Source organism: Athene cunicularia, assembly GCF_003259725.1.
Source record: "Athene cunicularia isolate RWA chromosome 2 unlocalized genomic scaffold, athCun1 chr2_part1, whole genome shotgun sequence".
Taxonomy (NCBI): Eukaryota; Metazoa; Chordata; class Aves; order Strigiformes; family Strigidae; genus Athene; species Athene cunicularia.
In genome coordinates, this window is record NW_020799095.1 from 115,070,203 (window position 1) to 115,095,331 (window position 25,129).

General features: G+C 37.7%; 1 protein-coding gene across 1 annotated transcript in view; it reads left to right on the forward strand.

Annotated features, from left to right (window-relative positions):
* Positions 1-670: 670 nt before the first annotated feature.
* The window catches only part of NKAIN3 (sodium/potassium transporting ATPase interacting 3), a 202,129-nt gene continuing 177,670 nt past the window's right edge, over positions 671-25,129 (forward strand). Inside the window, exons 1-3 of the mRNA XM_026841466.1 lie at positions 671-817; positions 1,474-1,611; positions 12,105-12,185. Of these exons, the coding sequence (XP_026697267.1) occupies positions 671-817; positions 1,474-1,611; positions 12,105-12,185 (366 nt within the window). The remainder of the gene's footprint in view (positions 818-1,473; positions 1,612-12,104; positions 12,186-25,129) is intronic.

Genomic DNA, 25,129 nt, shown 5'->3' on the forward strand with positions numbered 1-25,129 from the left:
TGTTCATTTAATTGTTTAGATCTATCATATTTATTAACCTCAGCATAGAGAATGTGTTTTTTATGACTGGTATAAGGGATGATTTTTGGACAGAAAAGATGCATTCTGCTCTGAGGGACACCTAGACCCATCTTGTAAGTGAGGAGAATTTGGCCATTATGTGTAAAATGAAATGTTTTCTGTGAAATACCCACATATGATAATACTTTGCTTGGTATTCATAGGGCCATGCTTACTCCATCTGCCTCAGCTATAAATATTTTAAGTGCATATTTCAGTAAATTTTAGGGTTTGTAACAATGTAGTAAAATCAAGTAGATGTGTAATAAATTCTAGCAAGCATAGAAACAGTTTGTTTCTCAGTAGGATTCTGTTTAGCTGCTCAAAAATATCTTGCTATGGATGGAGAAATATTGAAACAACTTTAAACTTTAACAAGTGTGGTGCTAAGAAAGTTGATTTTAGTATCTTTAGAACAATAGACCGGATTGACAAAAATGAGTAGCAAATGTGTTTGCAGAAGAAATTTAATCTAGCTTTTCTGAGGGGTTTTGTTCAACATTCAGAAATGCACAATTACCTAAGAACAACATGCTGATACAAGGATGAAGGTTGATGCTTTTTAGCTTCCTCCATTTCCACACACAACTAAATCCACTCCTGAAATGCCATGAGGACAGTAGGAAGAGAGCCATTAAGCTGCCACCGTGTCCGATTTGCGCTTGCCCAAAGTAACCTAGAAGCTTTTGGCATTGCACAGATAGCTCATTTGGATGCTGGTTTTGAAGCCGCTTACTCTAAGGTCTTCCATCAATTTGTACAGCTTTTCACTCCCTGAGCCTACCTCCATGCCTCAGGTAGTAAGGAGGTCCCAGCATTTTCCTGTATTAGGGAAGTCTAGAGAGCATACCCAATACCACATCTGGGACTCCTCTGAGCCCCCTCTGCCCCTTTTTGGCCAAAATCTCTCTCCTTTAGGAACAGATTGAAGAACTCGCAGTCAAGTCTAGTGGACAAATCTAAGGAAACAAAGACATGGGGAAGGGAGGGAACATGATAATACTTCAGTAACAACGTCAAGGTCCTCATGGCTTTGCTCAGTCTAGGTGAGCTTCTGACAACTTTTATATTCAAATAAATATTGTCAAGCCTTAGAGCTTCCAGCATACAAGAACAAAATAAAACTTGTCTGCATTTGTTTTGTACAGGTATTTTTGTATTATATGAGGGTTTTACAAATATTTTCTTAACTTTTTTTCCAAGTGCTTTTTCATTAGAAGATCTGTATGTTGACTAGTAGCTATCTTCAGATATCAGTGTACTAACAATGATGACATAGGCAACATGCTGGAACTGTAGTTTCAGAATTTTGCCATACTTTTCTCTGATGAAGCTTGGTGCAAATAAAACGTGAAGTGTTTTGTCTCACCCATAATTAAAAAGTGGATGTTCTGTTTATGTGTTTTCTTACAGCTGGCAGCATTAGAGAGACAGATCTTTGACTTCCTTGGTTTCCAATGGGCTCCTATCCTTGGCAATTTCCTACAAATAATAGTTGTCATTTTGGGTTTGTTTGGAACCATCCAGTTTAGGCCTCGATATATAGTTGTGGTAAGTCTCCTTTATATTCTTCTTTTTTTTTTTTTTTCCAATTGGTTTTAAAGCCTGTCATATTACAAAGCAGAATTTTCTTGGTTTCAAAATGCTAGATGTTATTATTGTATAAACTTTTCAGGTCTCCATTTCTTTTTGCAAATTTAAGACTACTGAGGGGCATTTCCAAGATTTTTGAAGCTATCAAGAATGGGTAACCTAAAGTGCTGCCAAAATGATGACTGTGATACAAGTCCTTAGTAAGATTCTGTAAAGAATTAAATACCTAGATGGGTCATGGGAACATCTGTAGTTAAACTATGCATAAATGAAGAAAAGAAATACAAATTATTGTTCTCCTCACAATAGACAAGCAGAATTCAGGCATTTAAAAAAAATTTGTAACGGTCAAGTTATATTTAGCTACATCTTCCTCTTAAAAAGAGAGAAGCAAGGATTGCTAAATTGTAAATTGTCTCTGATGCTTGTGACTTGAAGCTTCACAAATTTTTTTCACATGTTCTCAACATAGCCAGGAATAGAAAAAAAACTTTCAAAACTGTGAAGGAAACTGCCAACAAAAAATAGCCCTTTTCCACCCCCAGAGTCTCTCTCTCCTGAATGGATGAATATTAGGTCTTTGCCTGGCAGTGTCTGTAACTCGAACATTTCAGTTGTGTTGTCAGTAATGGATTTTAAGAGGCTAAAGCTGTTGGGTTTTTTTCTCACAAGAGAGTGAAGTAAATGTCTACTGGGGAAAACTCATTAAACAAATACTTAAAAAGCTTCATCTTTTGTAGTCAAACCTGAAATCCTGTAATTCTTTGTCATGTCTTAAAAAGTGAACAAAAAGTACACCCAAGGTTCTTTATACTCAAATTAGCTAAGCTTCACAAGCAGTCTGTAAGTAATTGAAAATGGATTGATGTAAATAATACTGTTATCTGTTACCTATGGCTGGAGAACAGGGCAACAGTGTATATACATCCATATATTGATGACTCACCTTTCTGCTTCATGTGCTCCATTTTATACATAAGATATCAGAAGCAAGGGAGGGTAAACATCTTTAAAATTATGTAGGAAATTCCTTTCTGAAGTGCAATACCTCAAAATCTCTTGCCCCTCAGGTTCAGCACTGCTGTTCAGTGGTAGAAGCTTGGCTTTAGTTTTCAAATGAAACGCAACAGATGTTGACTGTTCCTATATATTTTCCAATGTAAATGAACATTTTAGACTATATTAGTTTTAAAGCAGAGATAGAAAACTTGCAATTAAAGAAACAATCACCTCAACAAGATACTCTATCCTCAGATTTAAATGAGCTCACATTCTGATTTAACTTTAAGCATATATTTAAGAGCTCAAGCTATAGTAAGTGCAAATAGTCACTACTTGGGAAGATCAAGACTAACATAAGGTTCCTAATGAAATAGGAGTATTTGAGTCAAATCCTGAGATCTGAAGAGTGAAAGAACACAAGTGGTCTGGAACCAGCCCCACAGCTCAACACCAGCAGAAGGAGGTGGCTCGCATGCTTCCCTGTTCCCACTGTTCTCCCTGGCTGACTCCTTATCCAAACCTTCTCCACCATTTCTGGCAGCAGTTAACTCGACCCTTCAGTAAGCCAGTTCCACTCCTAAACCATCAAGAAAACAAACCTAGCAAAAAGTGGAGAGTTTTTTGTTAGACTGGTGATCTGAATCCAGTCTGTGAGGTTCCCCATGGCTGGCAGGGCTAGTGTAAGGCAGGGACTGGGACTACACAGTCATGAACAGCAGCGCGGAGGAGGAAGGGAAAGGAGGAGATGCAAGAATTCCCTTGTTGCTAGCTACAAACTGTCAGCTCAGCCTCTTGTCTAGCTTCACCCTCAGGCTAGATTCAGTGAATACCTCAAGCCAGCATAAGCAATAATCCTTCCCTTTGCCCAGCTGCTACCTTCTGTCCCTATGCTATTCCTTCCCTTGCACCAGCACGAGCATCAGTTCAGGCACTTGATAAACTATCGAGACAGAACAGATCAAGCTGAAAAGCAACTATTTACTTTTTCGGTGTTAATTTAAGCGTAGGTCAGCTTTCTAACATTTTTAGCTTGTTCCCGGAGAAGGGAGGAGGTGCAAAAGGGGAAACTGGAAGAAGTAGCCAGAGAAAGGGGAAGAGTGCACGGAGTCTTTCTGCAGCAGTGCAGGGTTACACCAACTTTAAGTGCTCATTGAGCTGAAGCCTGAGGATCTCCCAGGCCATACCTAACACATGCTTCCCAAGCTGTGCTTCATAGAGCTGGCCCAACCACAGTTGGGCTTTGCCAACTGTCCTCGGAAGCCCTAGAGGAATCAGTGGTACAGACAGCAAGACCGCTACCAGTGCCAGTCCAAGCCGTTTTCACCAAGACCAAAGGAAATACAAAATCATCTCTCCCAAGGAAGGGCATAGACTGCCTCCCTGCTTGTGAAAACCTTTAAAAACACCATCCATCTGTTACAGTGGTAAACTTGTACTGCTGGATTCAAATATAAAGTCTGTTTAATGCAAAACTTCAGTAGGGTCCTGAATTTCAGTATTACTTAAAACACTACCCAGGCTCTGAGTAGTGAATTGGGCTCCAAATTCATCAAGAAGTTTCATGGATTTCCCAGTCCATAGCTGCACCTTCAGCCACATCTAAGTGGTTGGTGTCCACTTTAGAGCAAGAATTTGTTACTGTGGCTTTGGCAAAAGAAAAATGTTGACTCATGCTTTTATGTACTTTGCTGAAGCTTCTGGTTCAGATTAAGCTAAATCCAGTTTAACTAGAAAAGTAATGAAATTCTTTGAGAAACGTATACTTCATAGCCTTTGTCTTTTCCTTAAGACTTCCCTGGAAGTCAGCTTTGCTGGTGCAGGATGATCCCATCAGAATATAAAAGAATGAAGTAAACAAAGAATCATGTCTGATAGAACAATTTACTTCTGTAAACTGTCAACACAAAATTGATCTGTCACATGTGGGTGCAAATCATTCCCATAATATTCTATCATACACTGATAGGGATCTTGACTTAAGCTGATGAGCACTAGGGTCCTTGGTTTGACATCAAGAGAACATTTTAATCTATCTTCTGTGTGATAATGGCTGTGCCTGAAGGTTTCTCTGACAAGGAGTTACACAGAAACTTTCACTTTGCCATCCTCTGCTGCATATGTCATGTTCTCTCCCCTCAAAATTTAACATACAACAGGAATGGGTAAATGAATAAATGCATTATATGTAGGGCCATAACTTGAATCACTTCTATACTGCAGTGAAATATGAGAGTAGTTCTGCAGGCACAACTGAGCAGGCTTTTGCTGCAGGTACCTAGAGCCAAGGACCTCAGGGAGGGCTGCAGTAGAAGCTAGATAAACACAACAGCAGTTTGATGCTTCTGACTCTTCCACTGTCATTGAATCCAGGCTAGATAATTTATCACGAACACTTAATGACTACATAAGCTGAAGTCATTTCTTCGACAGCAGCATAAGCATAGTCATTGTAGATTGAAAGTCTGAATAAAGAAATGAGTTTTTCTTTTTAAGTGATATAAAATTTGGTCTGAGAACTTTCTACCAAAAAACTACCCTACCTTCTAAGAGCTGTCACACAATGGCTGGGTGTCACGTCCCACTCAGACAAGGGGGACGACTCAGATTCTCACATCCCCAATGGAGCGGACAAGTCTCCAAGCATTTATTAACTACCCACAATGTACTAATTGAACACATGATAATTGGCTAAGTATATAGCAAGTTGTGGTAAGTGATACAATATGCCTTGCATTTCTTAATGGAAAAAAGAAAAGAGGGAGATAGAGGGAATGGGGGAATACAGGTCACTGGTCTGGGTTCCTGCGCTGATCCCGCCGGTGAGGGTTCCAGGAGGCAGCTGTCTTTTTTGCTGGCATCTGTCATCTTTGCTTCACTCCAGGCAGGCCAGGCCAGCAGGGGCACCCCTTTCTTCCCCTCCTTGATTTATACCCACTTTCCTTGGGTCCATCCTCTAGGTCAATGCACATACCTACATATCTCATGTATACAGGGAGGGGTAAAGTGTTTCATGGGATGATGTAATTAGCATGATCATGTCAGCCCTCGTTAGCATATTGAGGGGTGTCAACTTTAATATGCATTTTGTGGATAATGAAGCAAAGTTCATTCACCGGACACATGGCCCTTGAAGTTTGCCCAGGTGCCCCAGAACAGAGCCGTCCTGTCTTCACAGGGCTTCCCCCTCCAACTGCACCTTGTGTTATTCAGGCAGCCTTAACAGCTTCGACCTCCACAGAAGGCACCCTGTCACTCATAGTTCTGTCTTGCAAGTGTTTGAGGCATTTCTTCCACCAGCCTCAACTTCTGCTTTCCCAAGCTGTTTTTCTTAGTTTCTCATCTCACACTGAGTCATAAAGCATCACCGTTGAATACAGTTGTCATTCTAGGTAGATAAAGGTAGTAGCTCATGTTCTGTCTACAGTCCTTCAGATACAGGACCACAAGGATGGTGATTCTGAAATAATTCTTGACTTTCACTAGCTCATATGTAAAATTTTGAGTCCTCAGAGCTTAGGAAACAGAGAGAGGAAGCAATAGCATTAACTCCAAGTGTTCTAATTAGTTTAAATCCAATAATTTTTTCTAATAGTTTTTATATTAATAATTTAGATCAGTTTTTGTGAGTAACTTGTCCTGTCACTAAGCAGATGTGCTATTTTCAGTACTTTAATATTTTGTGGCTGAATTATATCAGTGCAAAGTTCCCAGGGGACATAGAGGTACAGAGTTGATTACTCATTTATCCTATATTAGTTCATTTGAAACTTACCCAAACATTTGCAAAGAAGAAAAAAACAGCTAAATTTCAATTCTAACTGTGCCATAACACACCTCTCACATCTCCAGAGCTCTGCTGTGATCCATTTCCCTGTGCATGCTTTTACTTTCTTAGTAGAACTTGCTACCACTAGCAAGATTTTCAGGCTGTTAAAATTGATTAAAGCTAATGACAGGATACTTTTTAAGGATAGGGTTTTTTTCTCTCTCCTACTTCTGATATGGGACTTCAAAAGCCTTCTGAACAATGAGTCATGTAGCTAAAATGGCACAAACCTGGTGCAAAGCTGGACACAAATGTATTAATGAACAGTGAGAGATGGAAATAATACACTTAAATAGGGGGAATATAAGGTGGAAATCTCTGCTTTATTTGCCTTAATTTATTCTATTAAACAATACGATATAGGCAATGTGTACACCTGAAAAGCCAGGAGGCAGTTTCTTAAAAACCACAAAAGCAGAAGGCAGGCTATACTCGATACCTTGCACAGCATTCAAACAAATGCTATACAGACACTCAAAACACTTGTGAAATATTTAGAAATCTAAAATTAAATATCCTTTCCAGTATGTCATGAGTTGCTACTGTTCTGTCATGTTAATTTGTGCCGCTTCCTTTGTCATCTTTCACAAATATGACTAAGTAGGGCTCTGCAAGTAGTGATGCCTCTGAGGCACAGCCAGGTATTAGAGGGCTGATCTGATGACTCAGTAGTTGCTGTCTTTCCCTTGAAGTCCCCAAGCCAACATTCATTTCCCCTACTGCCAAGACACTGTCAGAGGAAATGCTGCACTTCAGATTAAATATACACTTGAGATAGTTTATTCATTAAAGCTACATTTATCCCACAATCCTTGTAATATTTAGAGTTAGTAATTTCTCTTTTCTCTCTTACTTGTCAGTTTATGAAGTCATCCTTCGCATTTTTCCTTAACCCCCTCTTTTTATGATGTTGTGTCCATCTAATACCAATGACTTAACTCTAGAAATGGTTGTATTTCACCAATTTATGAGAAGTATCTCTGCATTGGCTTCAACATGACCTGTAGAATCAAGAGGTATAGAAATATCACTATTGTAGAGAGTCTGGCATTAAGAATGAGGATCTGAAAGGAACCTACTGGGTTAGACAATAATTTAATAGACATTTAGCCTCCAAGATTTAGGGAATACTCTCTCCAGGTAGCTTATAAGACTCCAAATGCTTCCTCACACCACATATGATGCTGTTTTGCCAATTATTAGGCCTAGCATAAAGATGAACCAATAACCAGATTGTATTTGATACAAAAGGGTCAGTACATGGGTGAGCACTAGGGGTACAAACAAATCAGATTATACATAACCAACATCAATCCCACTGACCCCAACAACACCCCACAACCAACAACAGGTGGAATAAACAGTGAAACGCATTTTCTGGATAGAAGGGAAGATAACTGAGTCAACAAACCAAACACATAAGACTAAGGAAGCCACATACTGAATCTCTACACAGCCCATGTTTACAAGAGCCAGACCTGACTGGAGCCCAGTCCCAGGGAGGCAGGAGGTCCTTCCCCAACAGGGAACTCTGCACAGTGCATCCACCTCACAGACAGACACGGCCCCTGCTTGCAAGGGGTCCCAGCTTTTATCCCTCAGTGGGACACCTGACCTTGGGTTACTTACTGCAGACACCTGGGGCTCATTTACCCAATGGCTCTCCCTGCAAGGCCGGCACCACCCTGGAGGGAAGCTTAAAGGTAAACTCACCCCCACTTTGTGAAGGGCTGTGGGAATCACCCATATGTTAACCTTAATTTGGGGCTTGGGGTTGAAACCCCAGCATTTCAAAACCACAGCATTTCAGATCCTTAGTGTAAAAGACCAAAAGAAAGAAAATATACAGTTCATCGTGAGGAGAATTCAGCAAAGATTATCACCAGTGTCCTAGGTCCTTCCAGTAGAAGGAATCTGTTAGAAATATCCAGGTGATTTTTAAGTAGTGCATCATATGGAGTATAAAATAAAAACCCAACTCTTTTTACGTATTCAACCTGTGCATAAAATTTCGTTCTCCATGCCAGATACGGTGAGGATTGTGATGCTGAGCATGAGGCCAGCAGAGCGGGAGGGGACTGACTGTGGCTGGCCAAAGAACTGGGGCAGGAATCGTTGGGTGTGGGATGTAAGAGTGATCTGGAAGAGCAGGACGGTCAGGGTTGTAGTGTTCAAGACACAGGGTGGGAAAGGTTGAATGGCAGGTTAGGTCATGAAACAGGTTAAGTGAAGTGTCTTGTGAGACAAATGATCCCTGAGGATCAGTGTGGACCTGATGTGTCAGACCCTCACCATTCCTTCACTGACAGCAGATGTCTGCCAGCATACATGACATGTCCCTTTCCACAGAAGATGACAGCTCGGGGCTGCAGGCAGTTTCTCTGCTAGCAAAAAGGAGAGGTCTTCCTCATGGATCTAAAAGTTACACCTCTTAGTGACTCAAGCAGGTGCTAGTGGGATGCCACATAATTGAATATTGTTAATTTTTTTTTTAAACCTTGAAGGTATATACACATAAATTTACACGCATGCACATAATGTTCAGAAAGTATTACAAATTTTTCAGGAAGAAACACTCAGAAATTAAGAAAAGCTGTTATTAAAGCCCTCCTAAGTGCAATCTTAATGTGATCCTTTTATGTATATGCAGTTTTGAACTGTGCAGATGCATACCAATTTTTTTCTAGGGACAATGGAAAGGACAGACATTTAGTAGTTTTCTAGTAATCACAGCTAGAGAATAGAAACTTGATTTGAAGAAAACAGAAAGCATGGGAAGAATGAGGCATGTGACAGCAAGAATAAAAGGATTGCTTTTGTTGTGAAAGCTGTGCTGGATAGCTGAGTTTTATCTCTGCTCAAGCACTGAAACCTTTTTTGACACAAAGCGAGTCACTTAAACCAAACTTCTCACATTCTTTGTTTTCCCCTTGCATTCTGGGTTCTTGTCTTGAGACTTTGTGGTCTCATTTGCACAAATGCTGAATGCTCAGCCACAGGGAGCTGAACACAGGGCTTATAACGCACTGTATAACCTCAAGTGTTCTGAAAAATGAAGTCTTAAGCATCTCAAGTTGGATGCCTATAATGTATGAATACTTCTGAATGTAATCTCTGCATGTATCAGAACATCATTTGCATTCTGAGAGCTGTATCATTCCCTTATAACATAAAATAAATTAGTTAATGTTTGTGCAGCTCTCACACATTACAGCGATGAGCATCTTAGAAAATCTCATGAGGAAATTTATATTCTGTCCTCAGAGCAGGGTCTGTACAACAAAGAGAAATGAAGTATTGAGTTAGCTGTCCATAAAATGTATTAAGGGAGCTATGGTCTTTTAAAATAAAAATATACTTATGATCATTCAATTAATGTTTGCATTGTATTGCACATCCACAAAATAAATTAGGACGGCATATATAACCAGAATTCAGACCTTTCCTAACTTTCTTTCTTGCTTTTGCTGTCTTAAAACCTTTCTTTTAATGTAGTCTTCCATGAGTACCTATGACACTATACATGGAAAAAATCTGCTACTTGCATGTCCAAAAAGTTGTGTTTTCAAATGTGGACAACAACTTTATTTTAAACATTTTATAGTACTAATTACTGAATATGTAATTACTATGTTCTTAAAGTAAATGGATCTTAAATTTATATTCCTGCAGTTCAGTGAGTGTAGGAGGAGCCTCTCCATACGCAGCAGATGGGTTTCAAGGTGCACACCTGCTTTGGACCTGCACTTCTTTTTCAGTAATCCTCACAGTGGATAAGGAACTGAAGAAGTCCTGACTATGTAAAACAGCCCAGCTTGGCCTGGGAAAGCATGTTCAGACAGTTTTTGCCTGCATGTTTCAGAGTTGTCATTGGTGCCCATGGGACAGAATGAGGCCATTAACAGATCTGGCATGGCCTGGCAGATCAAGTAGGTCTCCTGTTGCTGTGATAACAGGTTTCATTCATGGACAAATAAAAATTTCTTTCTTAAAAAGGGGAATTCTCCTGAATATTCTGAAATCTGCTTTTGACACGCAACTGGTCTTCTATTGAGTGTTCGTTAATTTTGAACGCTCTGCACCTGATGTTCTGAGGAGATATGTTGGAAAATCAGGAGCTTATGATGAGTTAATACAAAGTCAGCAAATGTGGTAAAATGTGATATCCTCTTACAAGTTAATCTTACGAATAGTACAGACTTTATACTGCTCACAGACCACAGCAGAGTGGTCTATTTTCTAACTACTGAGCCTTCTGTTGCCACACTGCCCTTCTCTGTAAGCCAGAGGAAAGGGCCCAAGAATGTTACTCTTATTTTATTAATGATCTTATGCTAGAGCCATCTCCAAACAGCCTAAGTACCTCAAAAGAAATTAAATTAAAGCAACTAACCTGTTTGGTATACAGAAAGGACTGTATACATGTGGGGTTAATCAAAGTGTGAAAAAATTAAACTGTCTTCACCTGAGCCTTTTGTTATACATCACATGGAGGGGAAGGGAGAGGGGAACATAACCCAAAACTGCCTAAGCAAGCCAATCAGATGGCACCTATGCAGTAAAATGGGATCCAGCATATTGTAGATTAGGGTGTTGAGCTCTGAGTATATTGAAGAAAAAAAATAGCATTATTAGCTTCACCTGGTCACAGCTAATTAAACTTGCAGAGGCATTTAGCAGCCCTTATCCACTGTGAAAGTTCCAAGTGCATAAGTGTAAAGTCATGCTGCGTTTTTCAGGTGGGTGTAGCTCCAGGGTGGCTGGGTGTGCAGGCAGCCTGCCAGACTGAAATGCTTCTGAACTGGGCATAGTTTACAGTCATGTATAGATAAACAGTGTGTATCTGTAAGGAAATAGTGCCAGTCAATTATGCTGACAATTAAGATGCAAAAGATGATTTAAAGTAGATTAATTAATCTCCTATTCATGCTGTGGGTGGAATTGGGTTCAGTCTTGCTCTAGGGTAGGACACCAGGGACCCCAGAAGAGTTATGGATGTGTTCACATGTTAAGGGTGTATTGTAGGATTGGGTTTGTGGCCACAAATGCTGGAGCAGTAGTGAGCTATTTTTAATGTAATTTAAAAAGATTCATAAGAGATCAGATTTAGCTTTTACCTGTTTGTTTTTTAAAAATATGCAAATATCAGATTAATAGATCTTCTGTTTTATTTGATGGTGGCTTTTTCTTTTGCCTTTTTTCATAATATTTAAATATTATTTTTATAATATTTGTTTATTTAAATTACTCTGCTATTCTAGAACCTCCATTAACAGAGCTAAATCACAAATTATGAATGACTCACAGTTGCCTCCAAACCAGTGTTATCATCAGCATTTTGGACTTAATTGACATCAGTAGGACAATGTAAAACTGTAAAGAATAAATCTGTTTTATTGGTATGTATTTAGAGCAGCAATGAATATTGGATTTGTAATTTCCTGTGGTTCTTAAGGGACTTCTGCAGGGAGAACTCCTTTTCTGAATTCTCTGTGCTTGGCTGTTCCCAGAAGAACATTGTGTATTGATATCAGTTTTGTTATTATTGATCTGCTCAGTATAAAATCCTTGCATCTTCACATTTTATTTTTCTCTCTTTGCTTTCATCTGGCTTTGTGTTTAGTACACGGTGTGGACTGCCCTGTGGGTCACCTGGAATGTTTTCATTATCTGCTTCTATTTGGAAGTAGGCGGACTTTCTAAGGTAGGTCACTTATCCTTCTTCAAGCTTATGGAAGGGTGTTCTAACAGCAGGACTCTCAGATTGTAAAAGGCTGTAACCATAGAGGAAAAATGTGGTTGTCTGAATGTATAGTTTGATCTTCAGAATTCCCCTCCAATGAGAACTCCAGTGTTTGAACTCGTGTGTGATACTAAATAGTCATGGGTTTGAAGTACCTAAATGCAATGAATCTGAATTACAATTGCATTCTGAAGTACCATCTGGGGTTGGGGGGAAGGTTTTTCAGTGGAAAATTTCAGGTTCTTCTTGATCGTTGAAAAACTGACAATGTCCTTATGTTGAGTTTTCAGGTTTGTATGAAAAGTGTATCTGAAATTCTGAGACTGCTTTGAAAGCAGCTGAAAAAAATTACTAAAAAGGTTAATGTGATAACTTGTTGATTGAATTGGTCTCATGTTGAGAATGTTAATTCTTTATAAAAAAGAGCAAATGTCAAAGGATGATTTTTTTTTTTTTTTTTTTTTAATCTGAATAAAACTTTCCTTTACATTACACTCAGGCACCAATTCCTTATTCAAACATCTGATTGGATGAGAATGGTTTGCCGGTTGTATCAAGATATGTGTTGTGTTCGTACACTTATGTTAGCACAGGTTATATTTAGCACTGTATCTACAGTGAGTTCCATACAACAGCTGCTGGTTTTCATCTTACCGTTAGGTAAAGATGATATTGTTCTTTGTTTACCACATTCAGACTTAAATGATTCCAGGCACAGTATGACCATGGTGCATGGTGATCCTGGTATTATTAATAGAATAAATGTCCCCGTTACTGGTTGTTGATTCAGTGATATGAACTGCATCACTGTTAATTTATTCAATGCTTTTAGACAACTGTGAACTCCACTCAGTTCAGATGGGAACATTTGTGAGCTACATACTCATACTTTTTTTTGTTCAATATTAAAACTCCTAGCTTTAGACTGACAACAAAGAGAGAACTGGTGAAACTGATTTAATAAGAAATAAAATTCAACTTGGTAAAAAAATCCTTTAAAATTAAAGCTTTTAGTAATAGATTGCTTTGGTGGTAAAATTTCCTAATATAAAGCTACAACAGTTTATTTTATTAGTTCACCAGAAGTCATAGCCTTGATGAGGAAATTGGTGCACTTCGTAGACAATCAAAATAAATGATCATATTGGTATATTCTGACTTAAAAATGTATTAGATGAACAGAAGAGCAACATGTGGAAGTGATGAATGCCCAAAGTAATTGTTCATTTTCATTATACGTAGAGTTTGTATTTTTTCAATCAGTTGAGTGATGACTGTTTTTTATAGTGGCAATTTTATTTTTATAAGTAACTAGTAGTTTTATCTAAGTCCCTACGAAGTGAAGCAGAATTTTTAGTCTGACCCCTGAGTCTGTGAAAATCTGAGTTGTCTTTCCATTGACTGCAGAGTTCTGATGATATCTTTAGTGTAAGGGGATTATAAAACCAGCAGCTATGAATTGAAATCTTGTATCTTCCAGTTTCACCGCTGTGTTTCACTTCTAGAGGTTTTTACTTAACGTATATGACAAATCACAATGCAGGGAAATAGTGGTGTAGATGTTATTCAACAGTTGAGAAAAATCACTTTTATTAGTATGTGCTTTGGTTGATCTCAGAATTTCAGTGGAATATTTATCTTTTGGTTTATAACTCTAACATTTGAAAAGTAGTTTCTCAACAAGGTGATAGACACAAAATTATTGCATAGAAGTTAACTGCTCGTATAGATTACATCAAAGGCACCAGTATCAGCACGAAGATAGTAATGATAAAATAAAGAATTTTGTTCCGTAAAAGATGGAAATTGGGTTTATTTAATGCTGTTTCTGAAAACTGTGCTAGAAATGATGTGGTCATCAAGAGACTGAGGTCATTTTGCAGCATGTACATAAAATCCTGGGTGTTTACAAACTGAACGGTATTTGACACTGACTTAATCAGGACCCACATGTTACCCAACATGCTAATTTTCATCATTGCTTTCCGTGAATATGTTCCTGTGCTGTCAGGCATGATAGAAAGGTGCCGTTATCAAGGTAGGTTAGTGTGGTTGCCAAATCAACCACCATCAGAAGCTTTTCAAGGATGGCTATTTTCTGAGCATTGAAATCTCAGCAGGGTATATTCACCGTTGTTGTTATTGTTTTTCCATTTTAAAAAAAGGTTTTGTTTCTGAAATGAATGCAAATCGATTATAAGATTTTTAACTTACTGTTACATACTAATAAGGGAAAATTATGATGCTGTCTGGTAGATGACTGATTTCTGTTGGTTTGCTTGTTTTCAAGCACCGTCAAGTTTATATTTGTTCTGACCAGAATCAGCATTAGCTGTTGCTTGATGTCCTGTGATGTTATTAAGTCTTCAGTTATGAATACTATCAGAAAATATAACTTGGTGCGATATTAAACGGTAATTTTAATTCAATGTCTTTGCATGGAGTACGTGTACAATATGGACAGACTTTTCAAATGTCCTAATAGAAACCCCCTACTGATGAAATTTTGCTCAGATCTTATTCTTGTGGAAGAAAATAAGATCTCCTTTGCATATTCTCTGTTTGAATTCTGCCAAGAAGTTCCACTACTGTTAATGAAAAATTTAAATAAGAATAAGGAGGATACAGGTAATTTAGGCCTGTTTGTTGCTGTGAGAATTTGAAGAAAACATGTTTCTTTTAATTATAATGCATAATGCTCAGGTTTTCCTGGTAAATGGATTTTATTTTTTAAAGGAACAACTTGATATTTAGTTTAAAGTTTATGGATTTGGTACAAAAAGATCTTTAAACTTATCTTGATAAAGTGTGATGAAAATTCCTGCCACCTACCTGCCCAGTGCCAAACGTGGCTTGATCCTTTCCATTCTTTCAGAAAAGTATGTTTCTTCACAAGAGTAACATGGAAAGCATATTTTTAGCTGAAAACACGTTTCATGTTTTAAAATAACTTGGAAAAAAAAAAAAAAAAGACAATTGCATGCACGCCCTAGTTCCAACCAGAATTTGTTTTTAACAGTCTGGAGGGCCAATGTGGTAATCCTGAGGGGAGGAAGATGGTGGGGAAGGGTAAACTAGGAACTGAAAGACTGTATGTATGGCTGTAGGTTTGTTGTCAAGGGATTTGCTTGGGTCTTGGTCCCTGCTCCAATTAATATCCTGTTACTTTACACAAAGAAGGAACCCTTCACAGAAGAGCTTTCTGTGGAAGCACCACCCAGTAACTAACAGTACGGTAATCAGGGCAATCTCCTGGCAAAAAGATGATATGGATTCAAGTCCTCTTGGGTGTGAAGGGGAAATAAACCTGGCTCTCCCATAGCTGGGTATTGTGATGGCAGCTAATGAATAAAGATTTCCTCTTTAACTACCTTATAAACAACATATAAGTCAAGCTCCTTTTTCACTCAAGTTACAGATGTGCAAATAAAATTTTAATGTTTTTTGAGGGTTAAAGAAGTTGTGTTTGATCAGAAATAAAACAAATATACCCATATAAATATCTTTTGTTTGTATTAAGTTTTTTATTCTTGTTAATTTCTGATTTTAGCAGTGAAAATCTGCCCATATGAAAATTTGTCTGTAATTTTCATTTACTACTTTTATGAAACTGAAAGCATAATTTTTAGTTTTAACCACTCTGTATGAGGGAAAGCAAAGCCGCAATTCTAACATGACCTTTTAATCCTCCACTGCAGGATGACAGATTGCTACATCTGTACATGAGTTCATTAGTTGTCTGGGTCTCTTTCTGTGTCTTGAAATGAAGATGTGTTCTAATTGCCACATTCAAGAGTATGGACAACAAAATATATAGACATAAACACAAATCTCAAGGAATAAGAGGCAAAAAAAATTCTCTGAAGAACACTTAAAAATAAACATTGATTGTATCTTAACTGATACAATACCAAAGCTGTTATTTTGAAGTTTTGTTTGTTCTTAAATATGGACAAGAGAACCTCTAACATGTATAAGCCAGCCCTCCATCCCCAGCAATACATTCTTTTATATACTTCTGTACAAATGGGGCTTCATTTGTTTAGTGAATACAGTTAATATTTCTATCACTTATATTCCTGCAGTACTTCAGATTTGGTGTGAAAATAGCTGTGTTTATCTGTATTTATCATTTGCTATTCCAACTGATGGTTTTGATAGATAATTTTTCTACTGCTTTTTTTATTGTTAGTGACATCTGTTTGCGTGTGTCAATACCTCTATTCAGTAAACATATAGCAGCATTCCAGTACTGCATACTCCTCTCCTGTTGTTTGATATACCTTACCCAAGCAGGTGGGCAATGGTGATGAGCTCTTTTCTTTTTCTGTGATGTTTTTGCTTGTTCTGCATGTTTTTTCTTGGCATGCTTCTTGAACATCAACTTTGTCTCATTCTGGACTACTTGGCTAATAAACAGAAGTTTAGCTCTCAAGTTTGAGCTCACTCTCAATTGACTCTTGTTGCTTTTGGCCAATGATTTGCATGACAAACTCTAATATATTCAGTAGGAAGCTACTTCTAAAACAGCTTATGTTTGTTATCTGGTCCTTAGTTTTAGGTATTGAATGTAAACTCTCTAATGTGCCTGTGACACCAGCTTCATTAACCCGTTCCCTGAAGCCAAAGGAAATTTTGCATATGTTAATGAATAAACCAATCTTTTATCATGTGTTTTTTTTCTAGTAGTATTTAATTTTATCAATGGAAGTTCAAAGTCTGTAGGGCTCCCAGCCAACTTTATTAAGCTGGAGACAGAACTATAGTCTAAATTGTTATGTGGATCTGTAGTTGGAGGATAGAATTATAACTCTGTTAATGATTTATTCCATTCAAGGACAAAATGGACTAATAAATTACTTAGTAAAACACTTGGGCAATGGAAGCCTAGTACTCTTTTCTAAAAAAAAAAAGCATTGTACCTCAGAATTCCTGGCTACTTCTGGAATCCAACTTATTCCATCTGGTGCATGTCAGTCAATCCTTATTTGTTGTGCAGTTGTATCTAAAAATCTCAAATGGAGTAAGTTAAGCTCAAAACCAATGCTATTTTTTAATAGAGAGATGTAAAGGTATATGCTGGGGTGCTTTTTTTAAAAAAATATGAAGTGAGACCATAAGCGTTGTTTGAATTTAGGCTAACAATATGAAAGAAAAAGTGATTCTCATTCTAATGTGCTGATGTGAGAAAACAATTATTTAGGTGTAATTAGCATCATAATTAACTCTATGGAATGAATAGTTGACTCCAAAAAGCTTGTGGGCAAAATTGGCAATGTTCACAAAACCTATATGGACAATCAGCAGGTGGAGAGTAAAGGACTTCCTTAGTCTAAGCAGATGACTGAAGGTAGGTCACAGTATATCTACTCACATGTAAGCGATTTTTACGTGGAGGAAAGTGATCATGTTTTTTTTTCACATCCACTGGGAAGAAGGGCAAGAATAATTTGCTGAGCATGTGGCAAAGAAGATTTGGTTGGAGGTCAGGAGAAGCTTTTAATAAGGGCACTGAATAGGATCTAAAGCTGTTACAAAGCCTCATCGATGGGTATTTTGAAGGATGAAGCAAAGGAATATCAATGTGGTGTGATCTAAGCAATTTTTCTGCCCTGCTATTTTTAATCTATAGAAATAAGCCTCTGTCAAGATAAAAACCCAACTTAGTGTCCATAGATGGTTTTGGGTAACAGTGATAAAAATGAAAAAGTGAGTGGAAGTTGAAGACACAAAACCTTATCTTAAATCAGGTCAGATTCTTATTAACTTCAGCAGGAGTGGCATTCCGTCTGGAAAGTATAGGGGTATCTTTGGCTTTTTTTCCCCAGCAGGTGTGTAGGGACACAGAAGATGGGGGACCCCAGTGTAGGCTCTGGGGTGGCTGATGACAGTTCTTGAGTGTGCGCAGGTGGAGTTTTGTTGTTCAGCTGTGTGACACGGAGTGGGTGGTGGCTCTGTCATTTCTGTTCATTCCTGATAGACATCTGTTACAGATAAGACTCATGTGCTTTCTGTTCTTTTAATGGATTTTTAATTGAACACAAATCATTGCCTTTCACAGCAACACATCCTTCAGTGAGAACAACACAAGAGTGATAAGGGTCTGTTTCTCTGTGACGGGACATGGTGCATAGATTCATGTTCAACCCAGCTGAGAATTTCTTCCCACACACTTCTGGTTCATATCAGTTGCTTTTGGTCAGCATCTCTCCTGGGTCTTGTGAGACTCCATACCCATTACCTTCTTATTCTTCCCACTACTATATGTCCATTTGTTTCAGCTGATGCCATCAGCTGCTACTAGCTGTGATATGCACAGTAATGGATCACACTAAAGCAGTGGATGTAGCTGTAGGCATTCTGCAATTTCTAGACATTACAAATGACTAGTTTTATAGCAGTAGTTAAACATAATCTCTTCCTATTGTGTGTGCTAATAAAACTGAACTTGTAGAAACTAAACCTGATGAAAAGATTGTTTTGTTTCTTTGAGGTTTGGACCCTCTTGCTGCCTCCTCCTTCCCCAACTTGATTATTCCAAAATGGTTTCAAGAATTGCTGTTTTAGAAGTAACATTCCAGAATCTTCTCTGACATAGAAAAAAGGAGGAAAACTAATTAAACAACGTTTGAGTAAATAGAATTAAACTAACATAAATGCAAAGAAAACCAGAACCAATATAAGTTTTAATGCTTGCATCATATAATCTATTTAATTCCCTTGGCCTTCGCTTTGTCTTTGAACCAGATCTCAGTAGTAATGGTTTTTTTTTGTTGTTTGTTTTTTTTTTAAAGACATTTTTAGAATCAGTTACCTCCTTTTTGTTATGTCCTTTCCTACAGTAGAGGTTCCACTGAAATGTTTTTGCTAAAATATAAACTTCTAATACAACCTTCCTTATGCAAGTTGCTCCTCCCATCCTGCTGCTCTCTCACCATAAAGAAGTAATCTCCAGGTTCAGTTGTATTTAATACTTTTCCATAATGTTCTGTTCAAACAGCAACCTTTTGAATTTTTAATTAGTTTGGCAATAAACCTGGAAACCAATTTGCTGTGAAGTTATGCAGTGTAATATTGAACAGAAACAACATTTCAGTGCTTCAAAATAATAGCTCTGGCCTTGGCTGGTATTAGGTAATCATAGATTCAGTGTGTTGGTGGTGAGCCTTTCAATGGTATTTGCAAACAGTATTTTCTGATGTTGTGTCAGGCTGACAACAGTACGTGCTGCAGGAGCAGAAACTGCGTGTGGTAGCTTCCAGTTAGAATACAATGATTGTTTCCATGAAAAGTAAGAAAATGATTAGCCACGCACTGTGAATTCATAACGGTGAAGCTATGGAAAAATACATTATCTTTTTATTTGCAATTTACATTTCTCAGATGAAAAAGGGAATAAGTACACATTTGTGCTTGCCATTTGAAAATAAAACTAAAGGAATGCCACCTGCAGAGTGCTTAAGAAGATGACTTAATACATGCTCTCTTTTTTAAAAAAAAGGATAAAAGGCAAATTAAAGAATGGAAAAGTACTAATCTGTTCGTACTCTAATATTGAAATCAGTGCACATTCTTCCAATTCAAAATTTTCAACAATGAACTGGCCTCAAAGACTTCTACTTTAGCTGAAGAGACTGTGTGGGTTTTTTGATGTTCCAGATTTCATGTAACCAAAGTAATTTATTATTCAGTCCATTTCACTCTACTGTGTAAAGCTGCAGCATCATGTAAGTTTTAATGAAATATATGCTTACTTTTGGAAGGAGAATTAACATGCAGCTAGCTTGGTGGCACAATTTGAGCATAAGGTCATTCTGGAAAAAAAATTATGTGGAACAAATGGGACACTGATAAATGCCACCGAAACTGCAGAATGTGTCATTCTGATGTTAATTAGTTTGTTTAGGTGATACAATCACATTGCTGAACAACTTAATCAGGAGGACATTCCAGATGGTGCAAAAATTGATTTTCATATCCTTTCAGGTGACATTTACAGTGGTTCATAATATTATATACAATAACCACAACTAAAACGTATTTTTCAAACAGAATTTGTGTTCTTTTATAACCCCTAATGCTAAATTCTAAGGTTGACTTTTGGAGTGTAGGCTACCAGGAACAAATTCATATTTATTTGAGTTCATTATTTTAATTTCTAGAATGTTGAAGATTAAAAAAAAAAAAAACCACAACACAACTAAAATGAATCCTCATATGGAGGAGTTAAGTAGATCAAGTAGCCTGCAAAATTTCTGCAAAGACACTTTTGGATATGAAAAAGAAATAAAGATACAGGCCCAGTCTGAACTGGGTCCTGTGATGCAGGAGTGCATTCTGCAATGGCTAGTAATGCAGAGAGGGTAAATCCCTGAGTACCTATAGTGTGTCTGTGACTGAAGGCCTGCAACAAAATTTGAAAGAGGATTGGATATTTAGATGTAGAATAAGAATGTACAGAATAAGGAATTGGAACATGTAAGGCAGGAAGGACCATCTAGTCTAACTTCATGTGTCTGGAAAAAGTTGCATTGATTAACTTCATGGAGTGAGGAAGGGAAATTTCTCTGAGTTGTGGTTTGGCTGTAAGCAAGTATGGCAAATCCATCTACAAATAAGAGTGAACCTAGGTTTCATTGCTCAGGGTATTATTTTTATCTACTTACTGACAATTTGATCTATTTTGTACTGATTTGTTATGCCCTTATGTAGATAAAGGGAAGACTGTTGCTGAGATTTTTCTTATTTGTAAATGTGATGTCCTTCTGGCAAAACTGCAGTGAAAGATATTTTGATTATTTCTTTAATCATGTTCTTGCTTAGACATCGGATCAACCACATCTGCTATCAGTTCAGCAACTTCTAACTGCTGACAAGATTGACTGCTATGTACAGATTTTGTCCCTTATGTAAGGCAGCATACTTAGTGCTAGTGCAGGCTCTCTTGCCTGCTAGGGTCAAATGATGGGTTTTGCTAATAATTTCTTTACACTGTTTTTCTGTTGTAGCGTATCCCTTGGAATTTTAGTTACTATGCTGGCCAAGTAAGGAGTTCTTTTTATTTTCAGGGAAGTCTTTCATTTCACCAATCTTCTAATAAATATTTGCATTCAACTTCTGTCCAGTTTTAAGACAGTTTTACTGTTTTGAAGGGAGTTTTGCGCTGATAAATTGGGGTTTTTTTTCCTTCTATTTGAAGACAATGCTTGCTTGTAAGAAAGTATAATTTTTAAGTAAGTTTTTTGTAATAATTTACATGTAAGACAGTCCTAGATGTTGATGAAAGTACAGAGAATTTATTGTTGGTGATAACAGAATCTGAAAAAGTTCTTCCCAGAAATTATGATACTGAGTTGTGTAGGAGTTTTAAGTATGCAAAATGCTTCTTATGGGACTTGATAATAGTGTGACTTCAGGCTATTATAGGATCATAGAATCATTTAGGTTAGAAAAGACCTTTAAGATAATCAAGTCCAGCCATAAACCTAACACTGCCAAGCCCACCACTAAACTATGTCCCTAAGTGCTGGATCTACACATCTTTTAAATACATCTAGGGATAGGACACAACCATTTACCTGGACAACCTGTTCCAATGCTTGACAACCCTTTCAGTGAAGAAATCTTTCTGAACATCCAATCTAAACTTCCACTGGTGCAATTAGAAGCTGTTTCCTCTTGTCTTATTGCTTATTACTTGGGGAAAGAGACTGGCATCCACCTTGCTACAACCTGCTCTCAGGTAGTTGAGGAGAGTGATAAGGTCTCCCCTGAGCCTTCTTTTCTCCATGTTAAACAATCCCAATTCCCTGAGACACTTCTCATAAGACTTGTGGTCTAGACCCTTCATGAGCCTCATTGCCCTCCTTTGGATGCACTCCAGCACCTCAATGTCTTTCTTATAGTGAGGGGTCCAAAACTGAGCACAGTATTTGAGGTGCAGCCACACTAGTGCCAAATACAGGGGGACAATCTCTTCCCTGGTCCTGCTGGCCACACTATTTCTGATACAAGCCAGGGTGCTATTGGCCTCTTTGGCCATCTGGGCACACTGCTGATTCATATTCAGCCAGCTGTCAAACAAGACCCCCAGGTCCTTTTCCACCAGACAGCTTTCCAGGCACTCTTCCCCAAGCCTGTAGCATTGCGTAAGGTTGTTATGACCCAGGTGCAGGACCTGGCACTTAGCCTCGTTGAACCTCATACAGCTGGCCTTGACCTGTTGATCCAGCCTGTCCAGATTCCTCTGTAGATATGTAGATAGGTGTGTTAACATGAACCCATCTTTGACCTGGAAAAGGAATACAAGTAGGTGATTGCTTGTCATCTCTAGATGTCATCCAGGTGACTGCACTTGAATGCTTTGGGATTAATTAACTCCACCTAATTTAGAGGAAAGGCGGAGGTGGATACAAGCTTGTCTTACTTTTCGTATATCTGCATTTGACAGCCAAGGTGATTTTACTAACTGTATAGAGCCTGTGTATCAGCTCAGCATTTCTGGTTCTTTAGGCTTTTCTAATATCTTGGAATTAGACACGCAGTCTTGAATTTTCTGAGTTAACTCTGCCTTTAATTCCTCCAGAGGTCCGGTGTTGTCATTTTACCTTTAAGTTTTACAAACATTGTGAATCTAGTAGACCAACCTGAACCTGACTTTCACCATATTTTTCAAAAGAGCATCTGGAAGAAATTTCTGCCATTCAGCTCCTATTGAGTGGTGTTTTCTTGCTGCACAATAAGGGGGACTGTAGGGCAGTGTCCCTGCCTTACTCCCACTATTCATTTCTTTTCAAGGCTTCAGCAAACAGAAGAATTCTAGTTAGTTCAGTAGCTTGGATAAGCCTTAAATATATTTTGAATATGTCTGTTTTGACATATTCTCTTTGTAGAATGCTTAACGTTTATGTTGTGTCAGTCTGCCCTAATTAGAAGAAAGCTTTGATTCTGTAGGTCATAGGAAGTAGTCTCTTAATCTTTGCGGTTTGAATCTTGGAGCATGTTTATCTCCTAAATTTGGTTTCCATGTAATAATATATTTAACCTCCATAAGGTGAATGGGTTTTGAGAACTCCTTCTTGATGCATAAGGGAAATGAAGGGATTGTTCCTTGTCCAGATTATGATACTCTTCTTTTTTTTTTTCCAACTGTCCTTCAGGGAAGTTCCTCGATAATGTTGATGATGTGACTGAGTTTATTATTCATGAGTATCAGCACTCCTTTGAGCAGACTTTTTCAGTTTGGATTAATGGGGAAAGAGTGAGAGAATCCTACTGGGGATTTGGCTGCCCTCCTGCCCTTTGCTTTGCTAGGAGGTTTATTGTCAGAGTAGCTTTACTATACCAGGAATAATGCTGAGTCTTTTTGACCTATTCAGTCAGATGAGGAAGACAGAAATGTTGGAAGTCACAGTGATGGTAATGGTGCTTGCCTGAGACTGTCTTTCAAGGGCAAATGCTGTTTATGAATAATTTGATTGTCTCTGTGTTACAGCAACATTGCATTCTGTATACTTAGATTCCTTCGCTGCTTATATCTTGAGAGCATGTAGAAGTTCTTTAAGATGTTGTTTTGCAAGGGGGAGTATATATTATACCTGTCTGCTGAGAACTGCTGCTCTGTCTTACTGCTATGGATCTTACTTCTGCATGCTTAGAAGCAGCTTCTTTTTTTTTTTTTTTTTTTTTTTTTTTTTTCCTCCTTTAGTGGATTGAGAGATGCAGCTTTGATTTGGGAGTTTTGGCTGAAGATTTTTCCTTGTTTATCTCAAAAATGCTTGAAGGCCTGGACGTCATTTTCTGCTGAGACAATTTGAACTTTCGAAGCTGCCTGCTGAACCCTCTGTCCAGTTGTGCTGCAAGGAGCATAGGTTTTACTCCTAAAACCCAGATTACTTCTTTGCAGCAGATATAACACAGTTGATTCATTTTACTTTTAATTATGAATATTTTTACTTTTAATTATGAATATTTTTACTTTTAATTATGAATATTTTTACTTTTTAGCTTTAGTTTTGTTCAGTTCAGTAGTTTTACTCAGTTTAGCCACAAGTGACCAACCTATTGGCCAACATTCTCATGGCCAGTATTGCCAGGGCAGATGATTTTCCTTTTGAGCCATCTCATCTTGACTAAATTAATGTTTCTTTCTCTTTAACCATTACTGAGGCATTCAAAAGTGCTTCTTATTTTTTCCACTTCAAAGGTGGGCTGTTGGACAAAAGACTACATTCAGTGAGGAAAAAATTGTGTACGTGTCCAGCTGTGAAGAAACTGATTTCCACTAGATCTTCTCAAATATATTTGTACATTGTTTAACTTCAGAGATGCTCATGCTGTTTTGGGACTATTTTCATACACTTCACGTCTACCCTGAGTTGCAGCTATGGTTTGCTTCAGGGTACCGTCTAACCTTATGTCTTGTTTTTCACATGAGCTACCTATTGTTAAATGTTGTAGACATGTAGACACTGTGTATACCCTGCAAGCATTAGCAAATTCGTGTAGTTATTTTGGAAAACCCAGCAATATAAATTTCTTAGTAATCACTTTAATTTGTATATCTTGATATTTTTAACTATTTTAGGTTTCATCTGTATATATTTTACTTGTGAATCAACTGATGATTAGTTAAAAATATACTTTATATTCTGGTTTTAAAACTGGAATTTGCTATACAAAATTTAAATAACCTTGTGGTATCATTTTCTTTGAAAACTTGCTTCACTCTGATACAATGTGCTAATATTTGAAAATGTCTACATCTTAAAATATACTTGGGACACAAGTTTACCTAGTTTTAATACATAAAATAACTACAAATTTTAAAAGTATGTTAGTTTTAAAATGATACTAGATGTTATAAATGCCATCAGTATCCAAAGATTTCTTCATTCCTAAATGTC